General features: G+C 47.4%; 1 protein-coding gene across 3 annotated transcripts; it reads right to left on the reverse strand.

Annotated features, from left to right (window-relative positions):
- Positions 1–535: 535 nt before the first annotated feature.
- TPM1 (tropomyosin 1) lies at positions 536–24242 on the reverse strand. 3 transcript variants are annotated; one of them, XM_052646824.1, is made up of 10 exons: positions 24010–24213; positions 22804–22929; positions 9351–9484; positions 6737–6854; positions 5511–5581; positions 4652–4727; positions 4131–4193; positions 3774–3843; positions 2297–2375; positions 536–736 (listed from the first exon to the last, which is right to left on the reverse strand). In XM_052646824.1, exons 1-10 carry the CDS (start codon positions 24121–24123, stop codon positions 733–735), a joined length of 855 nt encoding a protein of 284 aa, XP_052502784.1. In that variant the 5' UTR covers positions 24124–24213; the 3' UTR covers positions 536–732. The 3 variants fall into 3 exon arrangements, with proteins under 3 accessions (XP_052502784.1, XP_052502782.1, XP_052502785.1); XM_052646822.1 differs by lacking the exons at positions 536–736; positions 4652–4727 and adding exons at positions 5176–5251; positions 23131–23256 and having other exon boundaries at positions 2293–2375; positions 24010–24242; XM_052646825.1 differs by lacking the exon at positions 536–736 and having other exon boundaries at positions 2293–2375; positions 24010–24215.
- Positions 24243–24936: the final 694 nt, after the last annotated feature.

A 24936-nucleotide genomic window follows, 5' to 3' on the forward strand; every position in this document is an offset into this window, starting at 1 on the left:
AATGATCTCAACTTACATTGTTTTTGTATCCACATCCTTTTCATCTTTTCAGATATTCTAGCAGTGTGGGTTGGCAGCCTTTCCTTAGTTAGCTACCCACTCTCAAGCAGGACCATCTAAATACCAACACAGCAGGCTCACCACATACCAAACTCAACATCTGCACACGAAGGGCCCGCTCAAGGCAGACCTTCTGGCTTAAACAAGCAACATCTCCTGTGTGGAGGTTCTCAACCTGTTTCATACACCAGTACAATCCCAATCCCTAAAAAACACTGCTGCCTGGACCTAACCCTAACCTTTGCAAACCAAAACCCCAGAGAAGGACGCAGGCATGTGTATTTTGAAAAAGTTCCACAAGGAACTACTGCTTTAGAGACTGTTGATATTAATGAATGATGTTCAGAATAGGGGAAAAAAAGAGCAAAGCAGCAGCCAAAAATTAACCCTCCTGTGTGTGAAGCAGATTTGTGGTTTTATTCAGCGTTTAAACTAAAATATCAATAAATAAGAAGTAAAAAGAATAGCAAACAGAAACAGCTTACATAGTGTTTATTTTACACTGAAATGAGGAGCTTCTGTACAACAGGAAGCACAGTGTGTACCTGGCCCTACGGCAGGATGTGAAAAGAAAGAATCAGGGTCAGCTGGAGAACAGACAAACTGCAGAGCTCAGAGAGGTGGGACATCCAGCTCGATGAAGGGGTCTTGGGAGAAGTGAAGCAAAGAAACTTATCTGCATGAAAAGAAAAGGTGGGAGAAACAGAAAAAAAAAAAAAGTGGCACAACAGAAAACAGGGAAGCTAAATGAACAGATGAGAGCAGCGCTCGAAACACAGGTGAGGAGCAGACATGCAAATCCTGCTGCCAGGCACACCTGCGGCAGGATGTGAACCCTTGCCCACCGGGGCCTGGGCCCGCAGCCAGCCCCAGCCTCTTCTGCGGGAGGGGCCATTGTAAGAAGACCAGTGAACGGAACTCAGAACAGATTTTAAGCTTAGCCCACCTTTCAGAGTACATAACCAACCGTGACGCTGCAAGCTTTCCTCATAGAAGCACCACATTTTAGCAATCAGAGACAGATGATCTGATTGACCCCCTCATTTATAAACGAGCGGAGAGAGGATGCAATTTTCTCCAGTCTCCATGGTAACAGTCAAGTCTCCGGGGGTAGCATGATGATTCTATAATGTGTAAGGCAGCAGGCACATGCCAACATTCTTCAGGCTACCATTTTTCTGCATGGGTAAAGGAATGACAGGTGGGCCTGGAAAGCGAAATTTCCAGCTTATGTGGAATTCAGTGCCATCTTGTGAGATTAAAAGGAAGCCTCTGTGAAACACTCCAAGTTAGAATTTAGTGGGGGCAGAACCGGTTCAATGTTTAGGCTTGGTTAGCAATATGAAAGTTAGTTGTGTATGCTCCAGGTTCTCGTGAGATTAAGACTATTTACTCCACTCTTACTGCCCAGCAGTAGTAAAAGCCGGGCCATTAACCCTCAAATTCATCACACAATCTGTGCTTTCTGTCCCATTTCTTTGACACGGGTTGTGGTATTTGTATATTACTTTTTATATAAACAGAAACTGAAACCCCTCCTAAAGAATACATGATGTGCTTAAGAGCACACAATCTATGCTTTCTGTCCCATTTCTATGACACAGGTTGTAGTGTTTGCATGTTAATTCTTTTTACATAAACAGAAAATTAAAGGGCTTGGCTACTCAGCAGAAGGTTCATTTTTGTCTAAAATTCTTAAAAGAAAGATGTAATGTTTTACAGCAACATCCTTTATGCTGTTCTGGATCAATTTCCCTCCTCTCAGAGCCTCAGTCATCTGAGGTTGTAGGGTTCCTTAAATTTGTATTTTTTTAGAAAAAATGTTCACATTATATTTAATTTAATCACAGGAGACTGACTTTTGCTATTTCTTGGGCAATTCTTGCACACTGCATGGCCTATTGATTTTACTTAAGCCCAGTTTACGTTCCTACAAGTATAGTGCCCAAGTCACTTATACGCCAGTTCACTGCGTGGTGGAAACGATCTAGCTGAGACAATGTGAAATGAATGGATTCTGAAAGGAGGACGGTTTGCACAGACAATCTACTTGGGCTGTATACTAGTAGAATGTGAAAAAAACCCAAACAAACAATGACTATCCTAGATTGTGCAAAGAGAGTGGGCAGAAAGGTGTAAAGGTGGAGATTCTGGAGATACAAGAGGGAGTGGTGGCGAACTGATCATATTAGCATGAGGGCATGGATGTGAGCAGGCAGGGTGGCTGAACATTTACATGGAAGTCATGTCGTTGAGAGCGTGGTCCAGCTCCTCGCTGATGGCTTTGTACTTCAGTTTCTGAGCGTACAGCTCGTCTATGACCAGGAAGTGGAAGGCAGAGGTGCAAGGACACGGAGAGTGATCAAGAGATGGAAGGTGAATGAGGGTGGCAGGGACACCATCCCGACACAGCAGCAAGAAAAGGGCAATGCATGAAGGAAGTGATGCCGCAGCAGGTGGCCAATGCAGGAGACGTGCGTTTTGTTTTGTTTTGTTTTTTAATAAAATTGAAACAAAAACAGAAAGAACAAAACCCATTAGAAAATAAAACAAGAAACTCAATATGAAAATCGTAACAAATACGGTAGGTATACCAGTAAACCATGTTAAAACCCTAAACAAAACCACGGAAGGCTATCTCCCGGTTGGGGGAGGAGCAACAGGACAGCTTTTCTTTTATAGAGCTGTAATTTAACTACACTGGAGTAGTCAGCCACCTGCAACTATAAACAGTGGAAAAAATAGCCACGGGCATTGTTTTGGAGGAACAATTTGTGACTACAGTCTGTAATCCTTATCTGGCTCCACCTTCAAACCACTGACTTCCTGACCAGTGGGAAATGGGTTTCTTGGTGCTATCCATAATATCCCTTGTGGCCTTCCCACTCAAGCTTCCTTCACTGGTCCAGGAGGCTTGGAGAAAGAGGAGAGCCACGCTTCTTACAGTGTCACTATGCCAAGTCTATACAGCAGTTTTCCTGTGATGAGGGTCTCACACCTTGCTGCACTTTGCAGACTGTTTTGCCACCACGTGTCATTTTCTCTTTTCCACCAGCTTGGGTATCATCTGAACCAACCCCCAATTCCTCCTCTAGCCCCCTCCACCTTTGATGTACATATTTTACATATGTTTTCTTTCTTTTTTCACAGCCTCGGAGCTCAACATTTGGAATTTCTGAGAGACAGAGAGGGTGTTACCAAAATAAAACCTAAATATCTTAGCAAAGAAATACTTACGTATAATGTCCAAGTGCAATAATGCCCTGTTACCCTCCAGCCCCCTTTCAGGGCACAGAGCATATGCCAAGATGATTAGTAACTTAGAAAAATAAACTCAAGTCCTTACATTGAATTAACACTTGGGGAAAGATTAAGTTGTGCCTAAAAACCAAATCCTTACCATTCTGACAATAAGAAGGTATCCCTTAAGACAGAAAACACACCAGTCATTCTCACCTACAACCGCCTCACTCACAGTAAAAAATAAACCAGCCACACTTCTGCTGTTACAAAAAGAAGACGGGCCCCATCCGGTGGCTAGCGGTCATCTGGCGAGCAGAGAGCTTAAGAGCCACAGAACTCCAAAGGGCAGACCAGAAAAATGTGCAAGAGCAAAGGAGTGTGTCAAGGAGCATGCCATGACTGGAAAGTCACTTTGCCACGTCAGTATTCAGCCATACGGACTAAGTTAGAAACAAGACTTAAGATCTTACCTTCCAAGTCATCAATGCTTTTCTCCAATTTAGTTACTGACCTCTCTGCAAACTCAGCCCGAGTCTCAGCCTGCAATAATTCAATTTATTTCAATCAAAATTGGGAAGTTTCAGGTGGCCAATAGCTACAAAGATAGGGAAATCAGAAAATGAAAGTCAAGCCTGGCACCCACAAAGTGGTTTGAAACCACACACCAGTGAATCACCACGGTGAGAGGTGGCTGGCTACCACTGCTGGCTCTCCAAGCCCACCCTGGAATATTTCTGGATCATTGTAACATTAAAATGAAAAATCACTCAGCTCCACAGAGACAAACTCAATCCAGTTGGCTTTGTTCAAATCACCCCTAATATTACCTCCTTCAGCTTGTCAGAAAGGACCTTGATCTCTTCCTCGTATTTGTCTTCCTTCTGCGAGTACTGTAATCAGAAAGAACGTTCCAGATGTCAGGCCACAGCTCACCCTACACTCGTGTCTTCTAATACAAAGAAAGTGCCAGCCCAGCCAACAGATGTTGAGCATCTCTCAGGAGGTAATGGAGCCTCTGGGATCAAATGGCACGCCACAATGCAGTCTCCGTTTTCCTGCCTATTGTTTTACATGGGATAAGAACAAGATCACTTATCCATTTGGCACTTTGTTTAAATTAAATTGTTATGGATGACTCACATACTCAACACAAAATGGATTTTCCACTGAAAAAAAAAAAAAGAATCTGGTATCAATAACCATCAGGAAATCGCCTCAAAATGAGGCCTCTGGCTAAAGTGTCTAATGGACTATTCCTCTGCCTGGCAGGGCCTCAGAAGGGAAAAGGGGGTGTCTCTTGAGTAGCTCTTAAACGATGCCTCTCCCCCACACGGTGCTCCTGGCCTACCTTCTCAGCCTGAGCCTCCAGTGATTTCAAGTTGTTCGTCACAGTTTTCAACTCTTCTTCAAGCTCGGCACATTTGCTAATGTTTTCGATCAGAGGTAGAAAGGGTGGGAGACAGGCCAGAGGAAGGAGGAAGAGAAAAAGGAGAGGGACGGGAAAAAAATGAAAACCGAGTCCTAGAGAACAAAGGGCTGCCTTAAAGAAGCCAAACCATCAGGGGCTGAGATGTCCAATTTCACCATGGACACTGCGCCAGACGTTCCTTCCAGCGCAGAGAGGTGGGGAGACAAAATTCGACAACTTCAAAGTGTGATGATTTGGCTTCTTTTTTGGCTGCGCCAAAGAGCATTTATGAAGGAAAAACAAAAGAGTATAAAGGACCCAAAGAAAGCACTTAAAGCAAGATATAAGGAAGCAGAGGGTGCAGTGAAGGTGCAGTCGTTATAAAAACGGACCAGTAGGCACTGGAAGCTGAAAGACGCCTGGGTTGCAGTTAAACCTAAAACCCATACATGAGCCATCAGTACCTTATCCTCTGCAGCCATTAATGCTTTCAAGGTCTGATCCATTATTCTTAATTGTTCTTCCAGCTGTCGAACTTGGCTGTTAGTGGACACAGGAAATGCACAAGGCCATTCTCAAAATCAGTGGGCAGGTAAGGCATGCAGTGATACCCGCATTCATAACACAGACACCCCACACAAGTCCTCCACGTTCCAAACTCGCGGCTCATCCATGTCGAATGAGCACAGGAGGAGCCCGGAGCTGAAACGGGTAAAGGTGCAGCTGCCAGAAGGTCATGCTGTTTAGTCACTGCTCCGCAGCACCCCACACAGGGCCTCCTGGCGCCAGGCCCGCTTACCCTTCTGAAAGCTCAGCCCGCTCCTCTGCACGCTCCAGGTCACTCTCAATGATGACCAGCTTACGGGCCACCTGCAGCAGGACAAACACAGAACACACACACCATGGGGCTTCCAAGCTCTGAGTATGGTGTGTGTGTGTCAGGGGCTAGACTTAGCCCCTGGGAGTTCTTGCCTACAAACAAGATGATCCTCTCTCTCGTGGACTAGAGGGGAAGCAACTCTCCACCAGGAATGCCCATGGAGAGGAGGCCATCTGCTCACAAAGATCCAGAATGGTCACTTATGAGTAGGCAGGCACATTTGAAGTCTGACCCAAGTGAAGCCTGTACAATTATACAGCAGCCAGACCAACTGTGGAAGGAGGGGGAGAGATGAAATTCACCGTCTCTGAAATAGCAGGATGATGAGACACAATGCCTTTTATGTCGAAAAGGTGGGAGCTGCAAGGCAAGACTGAAAATAATCCTAAAAGAACTTCATCAGTTTAGAGCTCTGTACCTCCACTTCCTTTTGGTGGAGGAGGTTAAAAATGCAAACAGAAATAGCAAGAAAAGCTAACATGAGAAGTTGCTAAGATGATTAATGGGGTCAAAGGAAGAAAGGACCAGGAAGAAGGGATCCTATGAAGCATTTCAAAATTAGTGAGCATAGTGTAACCTGGAGAGGATGATGATGATGAAGAGTCAGTGGTGTTTCAGGAGAGCTAAAGGGAAAACTAAAACCTTAAAGAGTCATGTGGGCTCTTAACACAGAAGGGTGCTTTCATGGGGACACGACCAGGAGGTGATTCACCTATGAATCGTGAGGAGAGAGGACAGACTGAGAGGTGCTCCCCTGAATCCAGGGAGCAAATGTGTGGTCTGCGTCTCTGCCCTGCCTAAACTGGGTTGCACCAGGTGGATCTCACTAGGGATAACTGCTTGCATGGTGACAGAATGAGAGGCTCCTTTCACAAAACATAAGAGACCCAACCTTCCCTGCTGTCTGGCCAAAGATCTTTTGTCCTAGCCTTTGAGGGCGGGGGACAACAGAAGCCCTGGTCTTTCCCAGTGCGAATGACTGCCTAGTAGGATCAAAATTAAGAACCATCTTCTGGGGACAAAGGAAATCTCCTTCTCAAAAACACCCATTTCTGCTAAGAAAGCAGATGGTTTCATTGCTCCCCCAGTCCCTGCTTCTGGGCCATGGCTGGAGACCCATGAGGCCTTGAGCTCCAGGATCTGACCTCTTCATACTTGCGGTCGGCATCCTCAGCAATGTGCTTGGCCTCTTTCAGCTGGATCTCCTGAATCTCCATTTTCTCCTCATCCTTTTGGGCTCGGCTCTCAATGACTTTCATGCCTCTGAAAAGGAAGATTGGCAGGAAAAGCCAAGATTCAGAGGTGCCTTCCATGAACTCCCATTGCACAGCCATGGTTTGTGAGGTTCAGCGTGACTGACAGACTGAAACATAGCTACTTTCACCTTCCAAGCCACGAAGTGAGACTTTCCAGAGCCGAAGGCAGGAAAAGACATCCACTTCCCTCTCTCTGTTTATTGTGAAGGAAAGCTTACACTTTTGGTACTGCTGACACTGTCCAGGCAGCTCATGTTAAATGAAAGGCACCATGGCATGGTCCTTTTTTTTTTTTTTAATCTGGAAGGGGTGGAATCAGAAAAACCAACATGCTTTACTTGCTGTATAAATAATGGGACTTCTTCCCTTGTCCAGTGGGAAGCCTCAGCCTGGAAATGGACCAAGGTTAGAACAAAAGCAAATTTACCTTTGTGTACTTTCTTCCCACAAAGAAAGTAGCTGTTCTTACCCCTTGAGCCACAAATGTAACTATTAGATTGAACCAAATGAAACTGCTGGTTATCAGACCATGCTGCTGCTGAGTTGCTTCAGTTGTGTCCGACTCTGTGTGACCCCATAGACGGCAGCCCACCAGGCTCCTCCGTCCCTGGGATACTCCAGGCAAGAACACTGGAGTGGGTTGCCATTTCCTTCTCCAATGCATGAAATTGAAAAGTGAAAGTGAAGTCACTCAGTCATCTCCAACTCTTTGCGACCCCATGGACTGCAGCCCACCAGGCTCATGAGATTTTCCAGGCAAGAGTACTGGAGTAGGGTACCACTGCCTTCTCCGATAGGACCCATAAAAATGGCAGTTTCATGTGGGATGACTTTGGAGAAGAAACGGAGTTTTGCCTATAATGATGCTTTTACAGTGGAGGGGTTGAGAGCCAAGACCAACACCATCTTCTGTGTTGATGTGGATGTGTGGATCCTTCAGCCTGGCGTAAGTTATGGAAACTGTTAACTGATGTATGATATGCTGCATTTATATAAAGTTATGTTAAAATGGGATTCATTTATCAAAATCTAAGTAAGATAATCAATTAAAAAATAAAGACTACATTGCCATTGCAAGATGGAATGCTCAGAGAACCTGAATTTTTCAACTCTGAAGGTCTGAACTTTACTGCTGGCCACTGCTGGGTTGGTCTGGTATTTCAAAGAATATTGGGTGCTGCAAATAGGAACTAAAAGGCAAACTTATTAAACCCATTAAATCTATTTTTAAAAAGTAAAGACTACAATATATCTCAGGAGACTGGAATCCTGGCTCGGCCATATATTCTTTTTAAGAGTTCAGGCAGGCCACACCTGTCTCTGAACCCTAGTTTTCTCATTTGTAAAATCAGGGGACTGGAGTAGTGATTTCTAAAATATTTTTTTACTATAAAAGTTTAATGTTGCCAAATTGCCTTTCAGGTTCACTAACAAGTGTATTTAAGGAAGAAGCCAGCCACAAAACCATTGGTTATGTGTATACCGTAAGAGATGGTGAGTCATCTTTAAAAACTCCAAAACTCTTAGTTAGAAAAGAGACAACACACAACGGTGAATAATGAGCTGGAAAACTTCAGCTAACAAGCTTTTTTAATCCTAACGTCTGAAATCACCCTTTTCCCATGGTGGCAGGGAGCAGAAATATACCTCAAAAATGGAGAAAGGGACAAAATGATCAACTGCATGTACCTGCCAGGTCATAGCACAGATACGCACTGCCAGTGTCTGAGACTACCCTGCTTCCTCATCTCTCTAAGGACAGAACTCTCTCCAGTCTTATGGAGTCTTTCTTGGAGTGATTCCAAGCAACAGGAGTACATTAACTCGAGCAGCTGAGCGTGAGAGAGATGCCTGCTGAAATAATATGATGGCTGATATGGCCCTGGTCTTCCTTTACCACTGCACGGCTGGATCTTGGGGTCATAAGTCAGGGAGAGCCAGGTTACAGGGGGAGTGGGCTCAGAGGACATGAAAGATCTGACTGTATTTACTTGTGCACACATGTCTTACCAGCTTTACTAAGTCCAACACAACTTACTTTTGTGGATTATATTTCTGTTTTATCTGTGCTTTCTCTTTCACTCATTTGTTGGGCTATTTGACAACTGACAGCCCATAATTTATTTACCTCAGCCTAAGCCTTCTTGGTGTATTTTAACATAGAGTTATCTTTTAAACAAAATGCAGAATTGCTCCATGGTCAGCAGGAATGAAGGAACCAAATCACATCCCTAGAACCTCCCGTTTATACATCCATCTCCCTCGCTGGGTAGTGGGCTCTAGGAGGGCAGGAACAGAGTCTTTTTCTTCTTTGCAACCTCGAGATTTAAAACAAAAGTGTTCCACTAGTGTTAACAAATAAAACCAGTAGTTACACCTGGATCAAGTGAGGAAATGGCACCAAGGTACTGTGAAATCCTCAGACACCCAAGATCAGAGAGCCCTCTGGTTCCATCAGGAGGAAAGGTTGTGCTAACAGGTGGGCTGGACGAGGAGGCCTCACCTCTCACTCTCATCTGCTGCCTTCTCGGCCTCCTCCAGCTTCTGCAGAGCTGTTGCCAGACGCTCCTGGGCACGATCCAACTCTTCCTCAACCAGCTGGATGCGTCTGTTTAGAGAAGCTACGTCGGCTTCAGCCTGGGCAGAGAGAATGACAGGTGTTTTAGCGTTGGAGAGGATGTGAGGGTAGTGCCTTCAAGAGGGGCTGGACTGAAACATGGGTTCAACAAGGAAGCCTGGCTTTGTGGTGAGCTACCCTAAAGTCTGCTACAAGCCGTGGTCAACTCTGGAGTTGTTGGATATGGTCACCCATTGATTTATCCAGTGGGTGTCCACCTTGGGGTATATGCAAATCCACATACATCATCCTTGTGGGACAGAGGGACCGTCAGCAACACTTTCTCATTTGGTTCCTTTCTACCACAGATTTCAACATGCTGGCTTACCTGACTGTCAGAGGGGAGCTTCATCCCAGCCACCTCACACAGTTGGGGCTGAGGTGTGGATAGAGGCAATAGGACTGACCCAAGCTCCGTCACACAAGATGAGAGGAGCTCGGCGAGAACTCTGACTCAGGAGTCTCAATTTTCCTTTCTTCTGATCACATTCTCAAAGGGGCTTTATTAAATATTTTAGGAACTATAAGATTTTTAAGTTCAGTGGTTCTAAAATATAAAACCATACAGAGACACAACAAAACCCAGTAAGCCCCTGTGCCCTTCAGCAACTCTTGAGGATAACAGGTCACACTGGAATAGCGCCAAGACAAATTTCCCAAGCGTCTGTGACCTAAGCCTACAGGCATTTCTCACAAGTCAGGGTTGCTACAAGAAGAGTTTCAAGCTCCTTAGAAGAAAAGCAGTACAGATACTGTTTTTACTTGGTATCTATCTCTGAAATATGCTCCTTTTTTGGGGATGTGATGTTTACCTACAGTTATAAGCATTTGTTACTATGAGCCTCAGGACACTTGCAAGACTGGCTGGGTCCATTACATACACTTGTTTTGGTGGCTGTTTAAATATTACGCATGAAAGTGAAAGATGGAATTTGCTAATCTGGTAGCATTTCCTCATCTACTGTGAATGTGTGCTTATGCTGGAATGATAGGGTTTTCAGGACACTTGGGAGTTTTCTAAAAATTACGAGCTGCACTTAGGCACGATGCTAGCTCTCTACCCACAGTGCCGTCTTCCTTACTCACATTCCTTCTTATGCGCAAAGAATCATGATTCTCTATATGGAGTATGGGCTCAGAAAATGGCTACTGAATAAAATAAGCAAAAACAACTTAAACAAAAGCAGCTTTCTGAGTTCTGGACCCATGGTACGTGGGCTTGAAATGCACAAGTAGTGAGAGTCTTCGATCACAGCCTTGAACTAAAGGAACATGAGAACACTCTGCTCTCTGCTCATCTAGATTTGTAAAATTTTAAAAGCCAAGTTCTCTCTGGGAAAGAGAGGTGATTAGGGCATCTCCAACCACGGTGAAGGACTCTATAAAAACATTCAAATACACTTTTATCTTGTCAAAAATTAACTACGTAGTAACAACTGGCTGATGGAGGCAGGGAGTAGGGGGAAATGTGAAATAAATCCAAGGTCATTTTACAACTGTATCTACCCACAAAGTCAGTCATTATAGATGCACAGAGTGTAATGGGCCCCACCAGGTCTCAATGGCCAGTGAACGTTGGTTTTTTTGGGGGGGCTGGGGCGGGGGAGGGATGAGGGTAATATGGATAACACATTTCTTAAGTACAGGAACTTATAAAAGTTTTTAGCCCTGTATTTAAAAAAAAAAAAAAAAAACTGGAAGAAGGTATACATTAAGGGCGTATCTTTGGGTCAGGTCAGATTTCTGTATTTTCCAGTTCCAGGAAAATTCTATTCCTCCCCCCACCAACAATAATTATAATATTTATTTAAAGCAATACATTTACAGCCCAAATAGTTCTACATTGTACATTTCAGGTTTAACCAACTTCATAAAAATGCTTGAGAACAGCTGTATCCACAGATTTAGACTACTAAGTTATTTCTTTGCCCATTTTACTCTCTCTTTTCTTTCCTGAATAACCTCTTTTAGATATGGTTCAAGGTAGAATTTATCTGCCTCATATTTTGTCCACTGCTCTTTAGGCAGGATCTGCTGTCTCATGCTCAGGTCCAGCGCTCTCTTAATGCAAAACCCTCTGTCATTATAAAGGTTCTCAGGAAGCCTTCTTATGGCTTCTTTTACATCGTCATTCTCATATATTGTATCATCTGGCATTAAGCCCAGTTTATTGAACCCAGTAGCCTTGCATACCATTTTCGAATACCCTCCAGCTCCACCTGCTTGATGCTGAAATGGCTGGCCTGCTTGCCATGTTGACCTGAGATAGAAGGAAAATTCTATTCCTTTTATGAACTGGGGTGGGAGGACAAGCAAGCAACTCTGAAAGCTGAAAACTAAAATGAAGAGTAAAACAAACCCTCCCCCTAAAATACCACGAAGAAAAAAAATCAGTAGTGTCTAGGTCATGTACTCAAAAGTATTTTTTCCCTCTTTATTAAATATGCTTGTTATAGGTGCTGTGGCCAGAGAAACGTCAACAAGATTTTCAAAACAATTTCTGTAGCCACCACACTAGAAGTTTCCAGCTCTGTTTTCAATCTGGGCCCTGACCTCAAGGGCTTTGTACTCACAAAAAGGAGACTGTTTATGCTCCGGGGAAAGGACCTTTCAGGTGACAGGCCACTCTGGGTCCCCAGGCTCCCATGTACCTGGGGCGTCGGAGACAGCACCCCATGTTCATTCCTGCCTCTGTGCAAAAGATCTCCCTCCCTGAGAGGAACCCCCATTGATCCAAGTCTTTGCCTTTCTGGCCTCCACTCTGCTCTTTCTTTAGCTCTGGATGCGGTTTTATAAATGGAACTTCTTTTCCCCTGGAGCATTTTGTAGAATCTACATTAGGGATTGTGTCCTATAGGAAAACCAGTCAACATGCCCCATAGAGGGTACCCAAACAACGGCCAGGAATGGAGACCAGTTCCAGGAGCCAGGATTGGGTCAACACAGAGAGCAGACCTGTGAGCGGTCCACAAAAACGGGGTCTCAGATGTTTAGCTCGAAGGGTCCCTAATTACCACAACTGGCTGGCTGAGTTCACCTGAAGACACACATTAAAAGTACACATTTCCAGGCCCCATCCCTAGAGATTCTGATCCAAGAGGCCAAGAGAGGAAGGTGGGAATCTGCACTATAAAAAAGCAACCACCGACCACCCACCCAAAGATGCCGGCAAAGTCTACAGGAACCACTCATGGAGCTCTTTGTCGAGAAAATAGGAAGGAGGGACCTCTGACCCAGAGGATTAAAGCATGCTTGGGTTACACAGCCATCGGTGGGAGACAGGACGAGTATCCCAGTTCCCTGCTCCTCCTGTACAGGCTCGCCTGCCTCACTTTTCAAGGCCTCCTGGAGCCTCAGGGAAGCCCTAGAATTGTTGGTTCTCACCTATGGGGTCTTTCCACCTTCTGACATCAGCACAGCAGGTTCTCTACAGTCACCCCCAATTCAAGCCCCTGACTTAAAGAAAGGCCTTCAGGACAAAACCTAACCAGGACTAGGAGAACTGTACTCATTATCATCTGCTGAGCAAGTCCTCTCAATGCTTTTTGAAAAAAGGCGTGGTATAAAATCAAAAACATCATCAAGTAATACCAGGGGGGAACAGCTCACACAAGGACACAGAGCATTCGCTCTCAACTCCAGAAGCCAACGGCTGCTGCCCTGGGAGGTTTCACAGCAAGATGGGCAAAGGTGCTTGTAGGTTACAGCCTGGATTTGAAAGCAGTATCTGGGAAGTATGTATCCCCACAAAAGCTTCCCCAGGGAAAAACCTGGACTCTTACAGGCTTCTCAGGCCTTACAATACTGGTCTGATCACAATTAAGTTTGGCTCCCTAGAACTGAAGATACATTCAATTTCATCAATTAAGGGCACTCTTTTTTATTTTTTTGGATTATGATGTGTTCAAAAGGCTCACATCTCTCACCTTCACTAGCTTTTATTTCTGGTATGTATTCTCTGAGTTCTGAGGCTTCTTCAGGTATTTTCTAAGGTTGTTTTCATCACAATACCTGGGAAGTCTACTTAAGACTTCATTGGCTATTGCCTCAGTACAAACATCACAGCCACTGGACCATTTGTTATTTAAAAAGCAGATATACACAACAAGGCATTTGGGAAGGATCACAACCCCAGACGCAAATTATTTCCAGGCATGAAAATCACCCTCAGTGTCCTAGGTTACCTTCTAGCAACAGCCCATGTGTTGACACTGCTGGCAAAATCTTTGTTTAGGATGTTAGTTTCTTTTATTTCAAAAATGCTATTGTGTCTCAACATGCTATGAGCTACTCAGAAAAGAGACTGCTGTATTAGTAAAGGCTACCAACTGTCTTCCTGGAGAACTATTGTTGAGCAACCACCAGGTGCCCTGCACTTGTGAGGTGCCTTAGAGCTGTATGTGCCTTGCCCCATCCCCTTCCACAAGGTGTGTGCCCAGCTGCTCAGTCATGTCTGATTCTTTGCGACCCCATGGGTTACAGCATGCCAGGCTCCTCCGTCCATGGCATTCTCCAAGAAAGAATACTGGAGTGGGTTGCCATTTTCCTGCTCCGGGGGATCTTCTTGATCCAGAGATCAAACCCAAGCCTCTTCTGTCTCCCGTGTTGGCAGGTGCGGTCTTCACCACTGAGCTACCTGGCAAGCCCTCTTCCACAAGGTACCAGCTACCTATACCGAAAATAAGGGCAGGTGTGCACCATTCCTATGCACCTCTACAAGATGCTACAAAGCCATCAAAGGCACGCCCACACAATACAGCAACAGTATTTCTCCGAGTCAGATCTGAAAGAAAACTTTTACAGGGCCTAGATTTTCACAAAATCCAGATGTTACAGTCAATATACCTAGAGACAATTTAAAAATAGCAATGGTTTTTACTTTAAAAACAAGTAGTCTCGTTAACACTGTTAAGAAGAAATAATGGTAGGAGAATAATAGTATATTCTAAGAACAAATCCTCTGGAATATATTTTCCAAGTCCTCCTGAACTGGAGTGCAGTATGGGATGATCACAGGTCAGGTCTTTTTATTTCATGCAAACTGTAGTTTTCCAGAGAAGGTTTCACCCTTTACTGTGTAAGACCAAGCCACTACAGCCAAGCTAAACTTCTGCCCTTATATGGTAAGGAAAGGGGAAAAAAAAACACGGATGACATTAAGGGGCACTCCCATGGATAAGAGATAAAAACAACCTCTCTATCCGCACCAAAGCCTATAATTCATGAGGCATATTTGTACAATGAGCGAGAAGAGATGTGAACAGGGCACTGTAGTGCCATAGCCTCATCTATATATGAAAGCAGAAAGCCAGAGAGTACACTCCTGTTATTGCCACCCTGGGGGTGCCAATGTGAACACAAAATACACTTTTAGAATCCTGGTCCCAGAAATATTTACCAATTCTAAAGAGGGAAAGGGCTGGGATTTTTGTAAGTTGGTTTTTTCTATGATTTAATAAAGTTACCAATTAAGAACCTACAGGTTGCAACTGTAAGTCCCTTTGTTTGCTGGGTACCATCCAGAAAGGAGAAAGGAGGACTGGCTTCTTGCTCCCTCTTTTCCTTTGATAAGGACAAAAGACAAACAAAACCCCAGTGGGTCACAAGACCTAGAGTCAACCATTACATCAAGCAAAGTAGTTGCATTCCAACATTTTGAAGGCCCCACACACCTTGGGAAAAACAAACTAGTAGAAAAAGAGAGATGACTGCTTTTTCCAAGGTAAGTGCTGGGCCAATTAACTAACTACAGGCTGTCTGAACCTTTGAGAATGTAGAGCTAACTCTCCAAATATTTTTTTGCAGTGGCTCATGACTTTGTCACTAAACTTTTATCTCTGCTGCCAAGAAAAACTGTGACTGCTAGCTTAACTCACAGCTATGTCTGACAACTACCAAGAAACCACCTTAAATTAGCTATCTTCAAGTTTCAGTTTTGTAAGTTAGGAACACCTCTCAATCTGAAATTCTCTCTTCCGTGGTCTGACCCAGTCCTTAAGCTGCTGTCATAAAAAGCTCTGTGTCCATCTGTCCCATCTTCTGGACAGACTATTTTCAAAAATCACTTAAAAAATTGAAGTTATTTAAACTACTTTTTAACATAAAGCTTTGAAAAGAATGAAAGCACTACCTTTAGCCAACTGGCCCAGGAAGAGTACTGTTATAAAAACTAAGCCCAAAAGAGAAGGTGAGTGTAACAGTCACAAGGTGCCCTTCATAAAATTTATCTTCTGTGTTTAACATCAATCACCAGGACAGGAGTCCATAAGAGGCTCTCCTGTACAAGACCACATATACCCTTTCTTAGCAGGGGGAGGGGAGCTGTACCAACTTCCACCACTAACACCGCTTTGACCCATCAAACATTCCTTCCAGCCTGCCTATGTCCTCTCTCTGTTCAAGTTGAAATAAGAATGATTGATTAGAAGCATTGAAACGGGGTGTTTTAAGATGTAGTGAAATGAGCATCCCATTTTTAAAGCCCTTTGATAGCTGGAGAACTGAAAGCAAAGGAATAATGAGCGGTGCAGAGTGCAAAGCCATTCTAATACTAACTGACACAAGGCACTAGTGTGCTAAGCACCATGGCAACTTCTTTACACATACTCTTTTCATCCTCACAACAGGCAGGTACTACCATTATAAACATTGTACAGTCCGGGAACTGAGGGGCTGAGAAGTTCGACGATTCGCAGCCAGGGTCAAAAGTTCTTATCCATCATCCTGTTCTATTGGTTTTAATGGTTCAAGGACAACAGCGAGTCAGAAAAGAAGTTGGAATTCATTCATTGCCTGGCCAAATGCAGAAACAGCCATGGGACCTTTGCTGTCTTGTCCTCTACAGAAAATGATTTCTTGCCTATTGATTTCCTGGTTCCTCCCCATTTTATCTGAAACTGCATCTAGTTAGGCTTTCCTCTTAAGAGGATCCATTTGCTTCTAGGCATTTTATGCAACACAGGTCCCATAGCTTCTACAGCCAACCATAACACCATTACATACACTTCTCATCTCATTACATACACTTCCTCTCTAAAGGCCTCTATTAAGTACTGCAGGCTACAGTCCATGGGGTCGCAAAGAGTTGGACACGACTGAGCGCGCACAGGCTGCGCGCACGCGCGTGCCCACGGCCGCCCGCCCACCCACCCAGACAATCACAAGCACAACAGTGTATGAGCGCTTGTCCTAAAATTCTCAAGGTGTTTGAGTATCCTGATATAAAACACACACACTCAAAGACCAAACAGCAAACGCCTAAACTACCTCTGAAATCCTGTTCCTGTTTGCTGGATACGTTTGCCTTAGGAAAACGGAAGGAAGCCAGGTATTACACTCAAAGTGGGGGAGGGGGAAGCCGACGGGAGAAAACACCCAATAATCGTAGCCATTTAGCCAACTTTTTCAAGACTCGGTAACAAAGGAACATCTATCTGTACAGGAGAACTTGGGAGGAGGGCTGGTTAAGAAAGGGAAGGGCAAAGGGCCGCATACTAAGTCAAAACACGCGCTGTCAGTGTCTCACCCACCCCCAGAGAAATAGGCTTTCAAGAAACCAAGGCTAGACAGAGATGGGCGAGTTGAGCATCCCCGGGCCTCAAACCCTGGCAATGCCTCGGACGTGATCTGTTAGCGTCCTTCCCAAAAGGACAGATTTCCAAAAGGAGGGACCTCTTTTGTCCCCACCTTCTGGGTAAATAATGCCAGGAGGGCAAAGGGCACATCCCTTTGCCTCGGGGGACCCGAGACGCCGGGTCGAACGCAAACACCCCACACAGAGCCCCTTCTGGGAAAGTGGTGCTTCCAGAACCTTCTCAACACCACTCCTGCTTTCCCCTCGGTTCTTTTGACTATAGACCAGCGAGATAAAAAGGGCCGAGGTGAAGGGGCAAGACCCCTCCCCAGACGACACCTGCGGGCCCAGGTGCGCCAGGTGCCTCCCGAGGCGGGGGGAGGGGTAGAGAAGGTGGGCTCCGGGAGGCCCTGCGGGGCGCCGGGGGGCCGATCGGGGAGAAGGCGCCTCTGGTGGTGGGTGATGGGTGGGTCCCTTACGGTCTCCCTCAGCTTCCTCTCGTAGTCCAGTTCGCGCTGCAGGCTGCCCGCGCGCTCCTCCGCGGCGTCCGCCTGCTCCTGCAGGCTCCGAATCTTCCTCCGCACCGCCTCCAGCGAGCTGCTCCCCGCCATCGCGCCGGGCGGCGGCGGGCCGGCAAGCGGGCGGGCTGCGGTGGGAGAGGCGGGCTGCTGCGCTCCTGCTGCCGCTGCCGCTGCCGCACTCCGGCCGACCGCCCGCCCCGCCCAGGCCGCAGCGCGCGACGGCGGCGCCCTCTGCGGCCCGGGCTCAGCCCGGAAGTCTCGGCCTCCGGGGAAGCTCAGGCGAACCGCAAGCGGGTGCGCGAGCGCCGGGGGCGGACCCAGCGGGCGGGGCGGGTCGCGCGCCGCGGACCCCGGGAATTCGCCAACCGCGGGAGGCACCGCGCATGCTCGCGGCTGCCTGGCTGAAGGGCGCGGCGCGCGTTGCGGGGGCACCAGGTGGGCAGGAGAGGGGGCCCCACGGCGCCTAGGATGTTACTTCGACTCCCAGCGCCCCGCCCTGGCGCCGCGGAGAACCCGGAGTAACGGATTTGGCTGCAAGGGGCGACGGTGCCGCCTACTGGCGGCGGGAGCGCTCCGGTCCGGACTGCCAGATTTCCCCTGCCCAAGAGGGAGCGAAGCCGAGCGAGGGGTTTGGGGCTTGAATGTGTCCCCAAAGGGACTGTAAATCCAGATCCTAACCCAACAACTCTCCTCCCCTCCAAACTCATGACGTGAGAACCACTAACATACTGCAGAGGTTAAACCTCCTAAATGCTGTCTTGCTAGGTTACAATCTGGCTTTTGGTTCTGTCCTGGCTGTGTGACTTGGAAAACAACGTGACTTCATCTGTAAAAGCGCGGTTAACAGTAGTACGTGCTGCTGCTGCTAAGTCGCTTCAGTCGTGTCCAACTCTGCGACCCCATAGACGGCAGCCCACCAGGCTCCTCCGTCCCTAGGATTCTCCAGGCAATAGTACTGGAGTGGGTTGCCATTTCCTTCTCCAATGTATGAAAGTGAAAAGTGAAAGTGAAGTCGCTCAGTTGTGTCCGACTCTTGGCGACCCCATGGACTGCAGCCCACCAGGGTCCTCCGCCCATGGGCTTCTCCAGGCAATAGTACTGGAGTGGGTTGCCATTTGCCGTCTCCAAGTAGTACATGAGGATTATGAAATAATACAAAGCGCTTTTACAATACAAGGTAAGTAGGTAACTCAATGATAGCTTTAGTTAATAACAGGCATTGTCTTAGAGGAGAAATACGGTATGAAACTCTTTAAGTGAACTTATAAAACAGAAAGACAGACTTAGAGAATCAACTTATGGTTGAGGGGAAGGGGTGGTTATGGAGATTGGGATGGACATGTACACTCTGCTCTATTTAAAATGGATAACCAACAAGGAGAGGATAACCAGACAGCACAGGAAGCTCCACTCAATCTTATGGGGCAGCCTGGAGGGGAGAGGAGTTTGGGGGAGGATAGATACATATATATTTGGCTGAGTCCCTTCCCTGTTCATCTGAAACTATCACACAATATTGTCAATCAGCTATATTCCAATATAAAAAAGTTTTCTTTAAAAAAAAAAAACAAAACACAAGCATTTTCTTAAGGGTCAGGCTATGGCCCATAACCATCTGTGGGACCTCAGACCTGCCAGCCTCTCGGGAACTTACTTTCTTTTCCATAAAAACAATTGTCTCAAGGGTCCCCTCTAGTTACAACCTTCTCTGATTGTAGGAAGGTTGTAATCTGGAATCTGAACAATTCTGGGCTGGACTGAGAAGCCTTTTAAAAGCACACCAAGGTAAAAGAATGTGACTGCCAACGCAGGTGGGTTCGACCCCTGGATCAGGAAGATCCTCTGGAGAAGGAAATGGCACCGTCTTCCAGTATTTTTTGCCTGAGAAATCCCATGGACGGAGGAGCCTGGCAGGCTACAGTCCATGAGGCTGCCAAGAGTCAGACACTAACTTAGTGACTACAGAACAACAATAAATACAGACAAGATACTGAGCATTTCCTTTACCCCAAGGATCCCTCAAATTGCCTTTTTGAAGTCATGTTCACTTATCCCCTGCCTCATCCCTTATATAAGCCCTGGTGTCTCCTATTTTTCTTCTCTATAATTTTATAATTGGTAGAATGTTATATAAATGCAACAATACAGTATGTAGCCTTCGAGAAGTAAAAAAAAAGCACACCAAGGAAGCCAACAGAACCCTAGGAGAGCGTCCGGCTGCAGCTGGATGAAAACCAAAGTGGACACAATCTCTGGGAAAGAGTCTCGGTCCATACTCCCCTTGGGCTATGCTTTTAAATGTCTTCTAAGTCTCACGGCTTTCTTTCCTCACCTTTCTCACAGAAGGCCCTTCAAATCAGTTCCAATGTGTTTAAGTGTGGGAATAATGAACAGAAAGAAAACACAGTTGACAATCCCCTTCTCCTCGAAAGCCCTAACAACTGAACTTGCTTTCTTGATTCATTTGCTAAGGACATTATCACAGTCTCTGTTGAGACTCACAAGTCCCAGCATGGGCCCTCGCATCCTGTAGGTGGAGCCTCTTGCTTTGTTTCCACAAGTTTGTCTAGTCAGGAGGGTGGTCACAACTGCTTCCCTAAGGGTACAGACGGTAGGTCTCCAACTTTGAGGGTGGGAGAGGGGGCATCTGGGAACCTTCAGGAGCCCTGGAAAATGCTGGACATGTGCACATGCTCCAAGCAGCCAACTAGTGACTTAATGTCTTGCTTTTCAAACACCTGGGAAAGTCAGTTTCAGGTGAGTTCACTTTCATGCTGATGTCATTATACAAAAGAGTTTAGGACAGTTGTTCTCAGCCTTGGCTGCACATTGGAATCACCTCAATCCCAGCGATTCTAATTGGCCTAGGGTGCAGCCTGGATTTTAAGTTTTTAAACCATCCATGTTTAGATAAGGTTGAGAATCACTGATTTAGGAAGAAAAGACCTACAGGGAATAAAGACTCACATATTGCAGATGTCATAGACATCACAGTTACTGGGGGATGGGTTTGAGGCCAAAGAAAATGGAGCCCTTGATCCCCTCCAGCCTCACTTAGGTGGAGAGACCACAAGAAAGTAGAAACAAAACCATCAGAGGTTTGATGGTGCAAACTACAACCTTTCAAGCTGGGAAGAGCCCATTTCTGGAATAGGATTTGTAAATTGCTTGGTAAAAAATCAGTGGAAAATTTGGTAGAAAAGTGTTTTTAGCAGTAGAAAAATGTAAAAATCTTTTACACTGGTGAGTAATGACAATCCAATGCCCTAGTCCCAAATGTAATATGATTCAACCTCAGGAAGTTGACCTCTCTCCTACCTCCTCCTTCCCTTTGTGACATCTGTCTCTTCCTCCTCAGGTCTTGACTATTTTTACTAGTTAGGAATCACTCTAAATAAAGCATTTCTTCACGAATGTCTTCTACATCCCTACAGGTTGCAAACAACCCTAAAAGGGGAAGATAATCAATATGCTACCCCCCCCCCCCAAAAAGTGTATCATATTAGAGACAGTTTTCCAGTGGGAGGGGGAAAACAGTTTCAGAAACCTCCCCCTTCTCCTGGCTCCACCCACTCCCCCCTCCAACTAGCTTTAAATATCCTCTTTGCTACTTTTGCCTCATCTCATTCCAAAGCTCCCTTAAACAAGATTTTTCAATAAAGACATGATAGCACCACATAGTTACACAATAATTATGATTTTTTCCCCCTTAAGAATTGTAGTAGCTTTTTTTTCTCCTCTTGCTTTCAGTCTTACTGGGCTATTTTCAAATTCTCTGCATTCTTTTCCTTATAAGGAATATCTCTCCTTGATCTATCAGCGGCTCTTTTGAAAAAGCTAAATAAACGTCCTGCTGGAGAATCTGGGGGAGACAGGCATCCTCCATTTAACCATATACGGAGCAGACATCTGATCTACATTATACAAAACTGGTGCAGAGTTATATGTGTTTTTTGGCTCTTTTTCTAAAGCCAGGTAGTTTGTGACTTAAATATTTTAGCTAAATCAGTGCTTCCTTGAACCTCCTCTCCAGGGACCTTCCTCTTCACTGAAACTTTTTCTTTTTGTCAGATTCTAAATGTCCTGTGTCTGGATCTCTCATTTACAAAGCACCCTTGGAGATTACATTTCACACCTTTCACATCACAGAAAGCCTTTACTGATTTCAAAACCCAGACCCTCCATCAATGTACACTTTACTCCCATACAAAAAAACTCTGCCGTTGCACTTCGTCGTTCAACTTTCTGGGCATAGCTTTCCCTGGTGCTCATACATTCTTGAAATTGTTGCTCACTTCCCTAGGAATTTTTGCCTAATTGGGCCTCTAGGCTTAATTAGCTTCCAGAATGGTGTGAAAAAGAAGTCATTCCTTTGGAAATCTAATGCCTGTCTTGACTTACGCAGCAGAAGAGGCAAGCTCTTCAGCTAGAAGAGATTTCAGAGGGCAGTGGACAAAATACTGGCAGAGCTTTTGTGGTGTATGCATCACCCTCGAGACTATGTGGTGGCTGTCGGAGGCTGGCAGGTCGGGGCGGGGCGAGCAGGGGAACCAGGGGCAGCTAGCACACTATACCATATAAAGCACTGAGCTATATATAACTCCCAGCTTACTTTCTGGATCTAGTGCCCTCAGAGTGCAGACTCAAGCAAGTATCATCTTCCCAGGCAGATCTGAAGGGCTGGATTAAGACTTCCCTGGTAAGGAGGCCTCAAGGGTTTCTGAGGCCCACCATCAAGCTTAACCTTCTCAGAATAAGTAGCACGCACTATGTCATTCTTTCAATACAGAGGCCAGGTCCTCTGAATCCTGACTAGATTGGTCACTGAAAACCAGGCCTTCCCACCCACCAGAGATGGCAAAAAGAAAACGGAGAAAACTAGGCATTCTGTTTCCACAAACCTTGGTGATGACACCTCAGAGGTTTTCTGCCACCACGGGGAAGGGTTCACCTCCAGAGTCCAATTTCAGTTGCTGTGTTCTCCCAGATTCTCACCACCCCCACCCCTTCCAACCCCAGGGGTGAGGAAAGAAGGAGAAAAAAGACAGAAGAATGGATGAAATAAAAATGAACTGTGCAGTAGCAGTTGAGGGCAGCATCCAGTGCTCTGGGCCATGGCAGGCTGTGCGCACGTGTCCAGCTAAGAGGAGGTGACCCTCCTCCATGGTTTTCCGGCCCCTGTGATGACCCCCAGAGCAGGCCCCAAGGGCAGGAGGTGAGGGGGGCAGTGTGTGCGTGCACTTACGTCGGTGGCCTTTTTCTCCGCCAGCTCCAGCTTCTCCTGGGCATCTTTGAGAGCCTCGGAGTATTTGTCCAGTTCATCTTCGGTGGCCTTGAGTTTCTTTTGCAGCGACACCAGCTCATCTTCCAGCTGGGAGTTGGCCGTGGGGGACGGGGACGGGACGGGGTGGGGGGTGCGGCAGGCAGCGTGATCCCGCAAGGGAGGGTTGTGGGTGCACAGAGCCAGAAGGACAGGGACAGCGGGAGAGAGAAAGGGAAAGACAGGGAGGGAGGGAGAGAGAGAGAGAGAGAGTTAGCCATTCGTGCGCCGCGCCGCGCGCGCCCGGGGTACCTTGGCGGCGGTTTCGTCGGCGGCCAGGAGGCTGTCCTCTGCCTTGTGCAACTCCTCCAGCACCCGGTCCCGCTCGTCCTCCGACACCCGCAGCAGCTTCTCCTTGGCCGCTATGTCCTCCTCGAGCTGGGGGGCGGCGGCGGGCGGGCGCGGGCGGCCGGCACGGACCGGGTGTTAGACACACACACACACAACACGGGCACCGGGTTGGCTGGGGCCCTTCAGCTTTGGGGCGCCACCGAGTTGGGGTTCAAGGGTCCCTAGGTAACCTCCTCTTGTCCCGAGGCTACTTCATACCCCCCACCGCTCCCGGGGACGACACTCCTACCGAGGTCTCAGCGGGCTCAAGGCCACAACTTGGCGTTGCGGAATAAATGGATGGCCCCCGATTCCGCGCCCGCCATACACTCTCTTCTGTCCCATCTTTGTTTTAACCAAAAAAACTCCGTGACTGTCGTTCCCCCCTCCCTGACTTCCTCCCTCCTCCAGTTGAATGTTTTATCTTCCCCGGTCAAAAGTCCAGAAGAACTTCGAACACTTTCTGGACTTGATTCCCTTCAACCCTCCTCCTCTCCCCCACCCCCAGATCCAAAATTGTTTTCTGATCCTCAGAACCAAGTGCCTCTAGCACTTGATGGGACGTGACGGGCTCCGGCACCCGGAGAAGGGAAATAAGCGTCCCCAGGTAAGAGAAAAAGTTAGAATAAGCCAGTCCTGCTCTTCCCCTCCCGCTTCTCAGGCGCCCTGGAGTGGGGGTGGCTCCCGCAGTCCTCGGGGTGAGGGGCCAGGAAGGGGTGGCTAGGCCGGGTCCCGGGGCTCCGGGCCCCAGGGCGGGCGGAGCGCGGGCGACCCCCGGGCGCACGGTTGGGAGGCGCAGACCTGCTTGCTCCTGTCCTCCGCTGCCTTCTTATCGGCCTCCGCCTGCTCCGCTCGATCCAAGGCGTTCTCCTTGTCGAGCTTGAGCATCTGCATCTTCTTCTTGATGGCGTCCATGGTGGCGGCGGCGAGGGGCCCTGGGGCTGCGGCGGGAGCAGGGAGGCGAGCGCGCGGTGAAGCGGCGGAGTCGGAGTGCGAGCGCCGAGCCGCCTGCTGCTCCCAGATATGTACTTTCCCAAGGGGGCGACCGCATTCCTCAAGACAGCCAATACTTTTTTGGAAGAGCTTTTTTCTCCGGCCCCCTTTCCCCCTTCTCCTCCCTCCGCCCCCCGCGCCCTCCCCGCTGCTCCCGCGGGGGCTGCTCGCCCATTCGCTGCCGCCTGCCGGCCTCCCAGTTGACGGTGGATATGACTATATATGGGGACCCGAGCAGCCAGCCGAGGCAGCCGCCGGGCGAGGCCTCCCGTTTTCCAAACCTGCACGCCAGGGAGAGGGCACTGGGGCCTCTCCCGGACCGGGGGCCCGGGCACTACCCTCCGCCCTCTGCGCCCCCTCCTCCCGGGGTTCACGCTCCGGCCCTAGGGTCCCCAGCCGAGCCGTCCTAAGTCACAGGAGGCCTGAGGAGCGAGCCGGGCAGGTAGAGGATGCGCGTCGCTTTCTGGGCCGCCAGACCCAGCGGCTCGCTAAGCATCAGGACCTGGGGTCCTCGCAGCCACCGCGATGGCGTCCAGGCCCATGCGCTCCCGGCGCCGGCCCTGCCTACAGGGTGTCAGCCCGGGCTGGCTCTCATGTTCTGGAAACTCAACTGGAGCAGAAAAAGGACAAGTTGGAGGGAGACCTGGGGTGCTGTATATGTCTGCTGGTGCGGGCCAGAACGTCTGCAAATCTGTCTTACGCGGTTCTCTGTCCCCCAGGGGAAAGACAGTTGTA

Source organism: Budorcas taxicolor, chromosome 10, assembly GCF_023091745.1.
Source record: "Budorcas taxicolor isolate Tak-1 chromosome 10, Takin1.1, whole genome shotgun sequence".
Taxonomy (NCBI): Eukaryota; Metazoa; Chordata; class Mammalia; order Artiodactyla; family Bovidae; genus Budorcas; species Budorcas taxicolor.